Source organism: Leptonotus elevatus, chromosome 16, assembly GCF_054856555.1.
Source record: "Leptonotus elevatus isolate MCC_2025b chromosome 16, RoL_Lele_1.0, whole genome shotgun sequence".
NCBI classification, from domain to species: domain Eukaryota; kingdom Metazoa; phylum Chordata; class Actinopteri; order Syngnathiformes; family Syngnathidae; genus Leptonotus; species Leptonotus elevatus.
In genome coordinates, this window is record NC_141254.1 from 5,526,222 (window position 1) to 5,537,110 (window position 10,889).

At 38.6% G+C, this 10,889-nt stretch overlaps 1 protein-coding gene across 5 annotated transcripts in view; it reads right to left on the reverse strand.

Moving 5' to 3' along the window:
* The window catches only part of auts2a (activator of transcription and developmental regulator AUTS2 a), a 385,883-nt gene extending 376,533 nt beyond the window's left edge, over nucleotides 1–9,350 (reverse strand). For all 5 annotated transcript variants that reach the window (XM_086097994.1, XM_086097993.1, XM_086097990.1 and 2 more), the window contains exons 1-2: nucleotides 9,185–9,350; nucleotides 4,708–5,417 (exon numbers count right to left, since the gene is read on the reverse strand). In XM_086097994.1, the coding sequence (XP_085954120.1) occupies nucleotides 4,708–4,986 (279 nt within the window). In that variant the 5' untranslated portion in view covers nucleotides 4,987–5,417; nucleotides 9,185–9,350. The remainder of the gene's footprint in view (nucleotides 1–4,707; nucleotides 5,418–9,184) is intronic.
* Between the last annotated feature and the right edge of the window lie 1,539 nt (nucleotides 9,351–10,889).

The following is a 10,889-nucleotide window of genomic DNA, read 5'->3' on the forward strand; positions in this document are numbered from 1 at the left end:
CTATGTGTGCTCATCCTTGAACAAATGTACCGTGCTCCAGCTAACCTCTTCCAGCCTGCTCTTATTAACAAGCAGGACTTTAGGTGTCAAGCATGAACAAGCACAGCACGGATTTTGTCGCACGAGTGCGTCCATGGACATTTCACTTTCGCGTTACTTCTGTTGAATACTATTTAAACACTGCAGGGCTGGTATCCAAAGCAATGATGTACTACGTTCATTAGCATTCCATTCAATAGTAACGACAGTCATTAAGTGCTATTATGGACTGTTAAGGTTCAGGGGTCAAGTTCCATAGAGCTTAATGTAGATGCTAGGACCTTGCACCTGCTCGTTTTCTGTACATCCGTTAAGTTGCAGATAATGGTAGAAAGTCACAAATGGCAGCAATGTACCTCCTTGTGGACAAGCCAAAGCCAATTCCAATATTCAGCTCAAGCTGCAGTTTACTGAATAAAGACCTTGTCAAAACAATAACTCGCACCACATGCTAATTGAATATCAACCGGGTTTCATCTTGTTCTCAGTGACATTGCAAAGAAAAGGGGAAAATGCTGCGCTAATATATGAGCAAGCACATGAAAAGCAGGCCTGGAAGAAGTGTCACTCCAGCATGGTGGTGAAAGATGGAAAGCACTAACAGGGATGTGACCTCATCAGAATTTAACTTCATCCAAACAGGAGCCACTAGTGCTGTGATATGCTTGTGCACAATTACATTATAAACTAACTCCAGTTAAGTGGAAGTCAACTTTAAACATTTCTTGACAATAACATGTTATATGTGACCTAACTCATCTAAACATGACATTCTGATTTATATTACATTTGTGGAATAAGAGTTATGAAGCAAAATGCAGCTGTTTCTATCCATCTCAGGGGGCGGCCATTTTGCCACTTGCTGTTGACTTTAGATGACATCACAGTTGCTCAGGGTTCAGGCAACAACCAATCAAAGCTCACCTGTTTTCTGAAGCTGAGCTGTGATTGGTTGTTACCTGAGACCTCAGCAACTGTGATGTCATTTTCACTCCACAGCAAGTGGCAAAATGGCCGCTCACTGGGATAGATAAAAACGGCTGGATTTTGCTGCTTAACTCATATTCCACTAACACAATATTAACCAAAATACAATATTTAGACCAGTGGGACTGCATAGAACATATTATTGTCACAAAAAAAGGTTGACTTCCCTTTTAACATCTGAAGCGCGATCTTTTCTATTTTGTTATAAAAACGGAGAATGATAGCTTTTTCAAAAACTGGAAATCGACACCTATCTGCAAGACAAAGTAAAACATTGAAAAATAAAAGCAAACCTGATTAGGTTAGTATGTTTGTGGCCCAATGATAATACATGACCTTTCAAACTAAAATGCTGCTCGCTAAACCCACTTGACTCTATGTCATTAAACTCTGAAAAAAAAAGTACTGAAAGGCTAAAACCATCAACAGAAAGAACTTTAGAAGCAAGGTCACACAAAGAAAGGACAGAGGTAGATGACTTGAAAGGGACATTTTCAAAAGCCTCTTGAGCTGTGAAAATATCTTAATCTCACTATCATAATGATACAGTGAGGACAAATGCTAATGCGAAGATCCCTGAGATTTGGTCACACCAATGAAACAACAGATTGGTATCGCACAGCAGTGATAAGGAAATGCAAGTCAGACCGTGTTATTCATAGAAACTTGACCTTGTAAAAGCCAGAAATAGGTTTTTTTTCTTTATTTTTTATTAAAGAAACAAAGTCAAAGAAACTACCCACTTCCCAGCTGTACAATTTATGCAAATGTAAATGTTCTGGATGTAACAAAATAGTCAAATCCAGCCAAATATCAGTAAATAAATACACGGGGGGATAAAACACACTAACTCATTAATGAAAAGCCAAGAACTGTATGAATTACACATTACACTGGTCTGCATCAAAATATAAACAAGAATGACATGAATATTTTCTCAATCATTTTTTCACACTGGTGCCATTCATTTTACCCCAAAACTGCACATTACTAACTTTTAGGCTCAACAATACATTGGATTCATAGAACATACTGTATCTATTAGACCACTCTAAGAGATTTCACCTCAATTTGCTGCAAGGATTTTTGTAGTGTTTTTTTTTTGTTTTGGCTTTGAAACAGGTGAACGTTTATCAGGAGCTTTCAAGGATCAGTTTGAGGTAAGCTTATCATCTACTGGTTGTAGCGTCACAATGAGGCTTAGTGTTATATGCAGCCTAGACTTTCTGAGGTTTAGTTGATAGCTTAAGGCATATTTAAGTGGACAAACATTCTTGGTTGAAATTGCGGGCAACTGGCATGTGAATATTTTTTGGCAGCTTTGTTTTGACAAAATAACAATCAGGCGGTTGCTGTTGCAGATCAAACTACAGGATGCCAAAGTCTTACAAGAATCATCATGATTGCTTTTGCTATATATTTGGAGAGTAGGCTTTTACATGATCAGGAGTTTATGGCCGAACAGCGGGTTCAGAAAAAAAAAGATAACCCAACAGAAGATGGAGCGATATTTAACAGCTTTTATATTTACAGTTGACAGCCGCCGCCATTCACGAGGCAAAGAGACTGGTATAAATAGTGAAAAATCATGTATAATTGACGGCAATTGAAATGCATAGAAAAAAATCCCAAACGATTCTTTAAAAATCACTGAGAAACATTGAATATAACATACAATGTCTTCACGGAGCTGATTAATGACATCATTGATCGATCGGGCACACTGAGACATTACACCTGATCACCGATTTTGCATAAAATACCAAATATTGACTGATCCCAATCCAGCCAATCAGTGGTGTAAAAAATACGTAAAATCAACGACAGTAAAAAAAAATAATTAAGTAAGTGATTAGGGATGCACGATAATATCGGTGACCGATAATTATCGGCAATTATCAACCAATTTGACGTTTTACAAATAAACCAGATAATAAATAAATCCGCCGATAATAATAGACTTGCCGCGTTGGTCCATCTGTTATGGTTGTGGCTCAAGATGTGTCTCCCCAAAATGTTACCTTCAGTTTTTTGTTGAATTTTTAAAACATGACTGTTTTGTTATGGCAAACTCAAAATTTGTTACTGGTTGTCTTTGAAGCAGAGATATCAATAAAATTCAGCTTCATGGTGCGTTACAAATGTTCCGATATATTTGCTTATAGTATGACTCGAAAGTATATTTGTATTCAAGTTAATTTTGCAAACAATTATCGGCTTACTTATCGGTTATCGACATCGGCACGATCTAATTAATTGGTTTATCGTATCGCTTAAAAATACCATTATCGTGCATCCCTAATAGTGATCCGTTATATTCATTATTGTATGCCAAGTAATACAAACAATCTTCTACCCCTACATTACCTTGCAACTGTTAAGAAAAAAGGAAAACAATAATAAATCTAATTTTTGTTTAAAAAAAAAGTTTTCTTGCATAAAAAAAAAAAAGACAAATAACAAAAAAAAAACAGGAGCATGTATAGAAAAACTAAAACTTGAAACTTTCCTCGAAAATGTTGTTGGCTACGCATTTTTTTTGGCTTTGTTTTTGCAAACCACTGTCATATTGATTGCACTCATTTCATAAGAACTAGCATTAGGAACAAATTTAAATGTTGTAGAGATCTGTGCAAAGGAAGGAGGTTTGTCCTGAATGCTTGTAGCACAGCCTCTTAGTAAGAAATGTGTCACCCCTACACACTGTAATATTCCATTACACAAAGATATGGTGTCATGCTGTCCAAATGCCTTGCTGATCCAAGTCATAATTCAGAACTATGTCATTGGAAGGCAGCCTGTGCCAATCAAAGGACAAGCCAGACGACTATAAATCATGCCATTGTGATTAAACTTGCAGTAACATGGATCAAATGGCTTTTCTCAGTCGTGAGCGAATAAACGCATAACAGCCACTACAGGCCCAGCTGAACATCCCTCACGTGGAGCACCACTTTGCTGGAAAACTCTTGTGAAAATGAATCCAGAACTGAACACAACAACAGACGCTTCTCAGAGACACTGGTCGTCATCTCTAGTGCAAAGCGCTACATAGTAAATTCTGTAGAGTAAATTTGACTCTATTTGGAGTAAATTTGACTCTATTTAGAGTGGGACCAAATAGACTCATATTTAGAATAGGCTAATATTTACACTTGGAAGAGAGTAAAATACAGAACTGGAAAAAAATATAATATAAAAGTCACTCAAGGGTTGAGGAACAAACTGACGACATTCAGCTTGTCACACTACCACCTGAGCTATGCCCCTCCTACTGTTTGCTTATCTCCGAGAGGAGACCAAAAAGATTGTTTTTGGTCTCTCGGAGTTAGGAAGATTCCAGATGACACGAATTATATAATAGCTGCGTGGCTCTGGGAGTCGATCGTCTGTCTCAACCCTTGAGTGACTTTTATTTTATTTTTTCAATTATTTATTTTACTCTCTTTCAAGTGTAAATATTACTCTAAAACGGAGTCTATTTCGTCCCACTCTAAATAGAGTCAAATTTACTCTACGGAATTTACTGTGTACATTGAAAAGCCAAGATTTCTGAACTCCACAACCTCATAATAGCCAGATTAGGCAGGTTGCATTCAAAATGCCTGCACCAGTCAGAGCTGCAGCAAACACATTCAAGCCAGAAACACGGCGAGAGTTCAAAAGGTTATCAGCACTCACCTCCAGAGCCTCCAAGGTCACAAACCCCGTGATGGAAAAGCCATCAATGATGTCCTCCTCGGCAGAAGTAGACTCCTTTCGTTTTCTGCGTGGGGGTCTCGGACGGGATGAGGAGGGCTCCCTGTTGCCTTCCCGCTCCGAGTCAGATGAGAAGTGAAAGACAGAGCCCTTAACATGATTCTTGCTTATCCCATTTGATCTTCTTTCCCGATTCCTCTCTGACCTCGACTTCTTCTTCTTGCGCAGGCCGCTAGTTTGAGGGCCATCCATGTCCTTCATAGGAAAGATCCAGATAAACCCTTGCTCTTAATGAGAAGCAAAGTCTTCAAGGATCAAATACTGGAAATGCTCCAAATCCACTTGAATCCCACAGGAGGATATCCCAGTGAATATTATCAATACATCGGATCCAAGGTAACCATGTAATATCCAGCCTTCTACAGGTAAGGTAAAACAGCATCCAGTCACTAAATCAAGCTCGATTCCAAGTCCAGTAACGGTCCCCAGCGGCAATCCATCAAATCCTACAACAGTGCTGTAAATTCATCGATTAAACAGCGTTATCGCGTCTGTTCCGCCACAGGAGAAGCTTTTCAAGTCAAAGCAAAAGTCTGCTGAGGGAGCACGAGCCGCTGCGGCGAGTCCGGCACGCGACGCCGCATCTTGCCTCATCTCCTGTCCTTCTGCGCAAACACAGCAAACTGGCCGTCCTGTTGGGTAAAGAGAGAGAAAGCAATTTGCAATATGATCACTCAGCACAGTCGAACTGCACTTTTCAGTTAATGATGCCATTTTGCAAAAGGTGTGGCAGACTACACAGAAGGTTTGTACCATTCTACATAATGCGAGATGAATGTTTGATGAGGATGGCTACAGTCTCGTCTGGTTTCTTAATCTCCCAGGCCGTAAAACTTGATACGACATCATTATGTCTTTGAAAACTAATCTACTAACATCTCTGAGGTTTTTCTTTTGCCAAACTTCTCACTTCAACGTGGATTTCCCGATTACATGCTTTTTATTCATAGCACATATTGGGCTTTGTACAACACAAATCTGCGCAGCTAATTCATTTGAAACTAACCACAACATTATCGCCACTTAGCTGTAATATAATGAGATACAATACAAGACAACATGCCTGCCTTATTAACAGGAGATTAAATTATTATTATAACCTTATTAACCATGTTTATCATTGTGATATTAACTTGAATTAGTGTAGAACTGCACTGCAAAAAAACAGAGCTATGACTGTATTTCGCTTAGCTAGCTAGTTAGCTAGCCTCATGTAGCTAACCATGAGGGTCACAATATTAGAAAGTGCTACACTGATGCAAAAATATATATTTTGCTCAATTACTACTTAACTGATCCAATCAAATTTGTTAATACAGTTCTTCTAATAGATCTAATTTAATTGTGCAAGTGTACCTAATTTTATGTTCTGTCTGTATTGAGCAGATTTAAATCAATATAATGAAGAAATTTGAGGCTACACTAAGTTAATTGATTTGTAAAATAAACTTGCATTACAGCACATTTCACACCTGAATAGTCTTTACTGAGATGGAAAAGTATTCTTAAGGTCTACGCATGGTGTATCTTCCCTATTACCAAAGTATAAATCTAACAATTTAAAGACTTTGTCCTGCTCACATAGTGCCAATAATCTATCAACTATTAGAATTGTGATCTCAATTCTCCTCTGCTAGAAAGTATTCTGGCTACACTCAATCTGGGTTCAATTAACGCACCCTTTTCAAGCCAACATGTATTTACAGTGTCACCCAAGAACCAAAAAGATTATCATGAATTTAAAGCAAATGTTCACTTTTATTTTACACACACTGGTAAAGATACTGTGATGAACCAACAATATTCACACACTAGCCAAGTCTTCAGTTAAAATGTTTTTTTATATTGTTGAATGGTATTGCCTGGCTGGATATAGATTATAAATTATTTTCAAAACAATAACATTGCTATTTTCATCCCCAACTCCTCCACCCCCGACTATTTTGGTTGCACTTATCTTCATTAGGATTGTGGGCAAATTGAAGCCTATCTATCCCAATTGAATTTAATTGGAAGGCGGGGTTCATTCTGGACTCATTTAGGGCTGTCTGTCACGATTGAATATTTTTAGAATCGATTATTTAATTGCTTACTGCATTGATTAATCAAACAAAAATATATTTTGCACTAAAGGCAGTAAAACTAAATAGTTTTTCAGAGTGCTGTATTTTAAAAACAATTATGTATTTGGTATTGTTTAATCCTTAAACATGTCAGTTAAACAGAGATTACTGCTCAACAACCTTTTTGAAACCGAGGTACTTTGGGGGTACTGATTGATGTGCAGGACTCCTAGGTTGATATACAATGTTCATTCTTTTATCCCTGGGATACGTTCCAATAAATATCTGCAATAAGTCAGTCATTATCTATATATTTTTTTATTTAATTATAAAGGCTGTTAATCCTCTTGCCACACACTTTATACACTTTCCTCATAGAGACATTTGCATTTTCTCACATTTCTCTCTTGTTTAAACACTCTCGATGTTCAAATCTTCATAATGTTAAAAAAATGATAATAATAAGGTACACTACTGTATAAAAAAATAAAACGGCAAATATAACTGTGTTATAGTGACGAAAACGCTGTACACTTTCCTGGCACTACATGTGAACTCTACTCCTGCAAACAACCATTTTTTTTTTTATTGATTAAACTGATTGATTCCTCCCACATTCTAAAGACATGCATGGCAGGTTAACTGAACACTCTAAATTGTCCCTTGGTGTGAACGGTTATTCGTCTCTGTGTACCCTGTATTGGCTGGCAACCAGTTCAGAGTGTACTCCGCCTACTGCCCGAAGACAGCTGGGATAGGCTCTAGTACCCCCGCGACCCTTGCGAGGAATAAGCGGTTAAGAAAATGCATGGATAAACTTGATTAATATTTCATCATCAAAAACGGATTATGATTAAGTTACCAGTTTGGTCAGAAAATAGTGAAAAATATTCATCATTGTTAGACAACGGCTCTAAACACTGAATCGATTAAGAAAGCAGTTGATTAATTTAATATTTGATTAGCTGTCGTGTAATCAATTAATTATGACACCACAAGACTAGTTGTCAGCCACTCAATGTGAAATGGCAAATATTTCCCTCTTTAAAACGTTAAATATTTGCAGCCACTTTATGGTGTGGGTTCTGTTATTATTCTATTTCTGTTGTTATTTGTAGGGATAGATAGATAGATAGATAGATAGATAGATAGATAGATAGATAGATAGATAGATAGATAGATAGATAGATAGATAGATAGATAGATAGATAGATAGATAGATAGATTGATTGATTTTTTTGTGTAAATCATGTTGGTCTTAACTGTGTGTCAACACTGTGGTGAACTCTGGCATGACATAAATTCACTGCCAATCATTGCATGCTATGATGTTATTCTGACAGTCGCATACACTTAGGCAGCAATTCAAACACACCCAAAGCATTAACTTGGGCCTGATGCTACAGACTGTAGTCATGCAGTAGGGTTGTGTGTGTCAGTCCATTACATCATACGACATGTAACCAAATGTAGCCTTTAATAAAGAACAAGCGCACCTTCATATACTGCCGGGTGTAATGCGCAGAGGTATTATTGCACCTGTAATGCATCACCAAACACACCAGAACCAATTTGTCACAGTCAAGCACCATGTTCAACTTCACATTGTCTCCTTGGACACAGGTTGTCATGTAATGTGGCTCATTACTGCTTTGCACATTTAGTGAAGCATAGCAATCCTTGCAAAGTGATTCAAACATGATCCCCCCCCCCCCTCAGTATAAATGACAAACAAAATATAATGTATAATTTGGGATAGATGTACACAACACGCATTTAACAGTGCAGCAACCAACATATAAACACATCCAAATATCCAATATATGTGTTGTTATAAACAGATGCACCTTTACCATAAAAAATCCAGCATCAGCATTTAACCTGATGCCCATTAAGCCACTCATCAACTGACACACAAACCACACAAATAGCTCCACACACAAAAAAAAACGCTCTCTAGTAGAAAATTGGTCAAGGTTTCGCTATTTCTTTTTCTTTTTTCTCTAGTCTAGTAAAAGACTTCCCCTTGCCTTCGCTCACAGTGTTTATTTTTTTTTATTTTTTTGTCTGCCTGCTGCTGTCAATAGAGCTCTCCGGTTCTGTAATCCAGTGAAGCCCACAGCAGCAGCAGAAGCCGGCTGGCACTGCCTCCTGCCCGGGCTCTCCGAGCTACATTTTCCACTACAACACATACAGCACACGCAACAAAAGCATGCCTCTTTTTTTTTTTACCCTCTCTCTCTTACTCTCTTTAAATCTCTCCCTGTCTCTCTCTTGGTCTCTCGCTCTCTCGCTCTCTCTCCAAGACACGTCATGCAAAACCAAGAAATGCAAACCCTTGCGAGTGGGGGAAGGACCGTCCGGATAAGTTGCAGTCCGTAGGTCAAATATAGAAAAGAATAAAGCACGAGTTGGTTTGGAGCTGACAAAATAGATCCCGCAAAGGAAAGGCACCCTCCGCTCTTCTCCAGCTCAGACTTCCAGGATCCCGGAGACTCGGGGACCGGGGCGCAGGGATACGGCGGTGCCGCAGTGCCGCTTTACATGCTACACGCTTCCTCCTCGACGCAAATAGTGCTTTCTCACTCGCTTGGTACGGGGCTCTTTTTTTTTTTTTCAAACAGGAAGACTGGATGTTTTTTGAGGGGAGGGAGGGGGATAGCCTCGGGACATTAAAACACACTAAGAAAATTACAATGAGTTGGGGTTATTCCAGTGAGACAGCTTGGAAAGTTTTGAATTGATTATTAATATTTACCATAACAAGAAAAAAGTGTTGAGATGTTTAATGTTTCCAATTTCTGAGCAATTAAAACTGAAAGGATACTGAAGCGGTTTCACTAACTTACACCTGGACAAGACACAAGTGAATGTAGGAGTTGATTGGTTTACACAAGGGACAGGTCTGATGAGAACGAGTGGAAATAAAACATCTTAAGGAGAAAGCCTGAAAGAGGACATCAGCGAGGCTCCACACACCTTTTTGGTTGTACTTTTAAGTGATCTCTTTTTTTTAAATGTATTAATCTTACTGTCTTTTAGTTTTTAGCTCCTCTAATAATCCTGATTCTTTTTTGCTTTCATTGCTGCTGTGTGAAAAACACATGTCAATTTTTTTCTTTTCTTTTTTTCTTTTCTTTTTTTTGTGTTTTAGGGATGAAACTGATTGCGGACATGTTATGTGAAAAACACTTATGTCCATTTTTGTCATTTTTAACATTTTTATGTTTTTGGGATGAAACTGATTGCAGACATCCCAGAAATGTACAAAATTAAAGATAAAATGTTTTTCACATAGCAGCGACCCTTTGCTTTTAGCCTATTATTTTGTCATTTGGCTTTTAGCGCCATTGGTTTCTCATGGGGGACCTCCGCAATATGAGGGGTGGCTGGCCATCTTGGAGGTTCCTTAGGGACTGGGGGGCACTAGACTCGGTGTGGGGCCTACCACGGTCAATATGGTCTCTGGGATGGCATGTCCTGTGGCCGTGGGCTGTCATAATCTCAGTGATGATGCGCTCCTCTGGGGTGCTTTTCCTCAATGGTTTCTCTGTGCCTCCGCATGTGCATGTATGTGTGTGTGTGTGTGGGGGGGGGGGGTAATATTAATAAGCTGTCCACGTACATCAAATTCATCAATCCTTTTTTCTTTTTCTTTAAATGCCTATTATCCTGTTCAGGGATTTGGAGCCACAACTCCTTCTACACCAGATTCAAAACCAACATCTCCACCCAGCTTGCTAACACCAGTTCTCAATTTAGACATGCACTATCACATTTCACACTGAGGATACGGTGAAGACCCTTTAACAGGACCAAAATGAGCAGCCGTCTGCCTGATCAGCTCAGCGGCCAAATTCTCAAAAACTGCTTTGACCAGGTTTGGTGTGTTTTTGCCTCATGCTTATTTCTGTTTCTACCTCGGTTTTCCTCTCAATGTATTCATTTATTTATGTTGTAAGCTTACAAGAGTAACTGAGCCACCCTCTGCTCCTTTAGCTGCCCCGCGGAGATAAATGTTTTCTGAATCTATAATAAGAC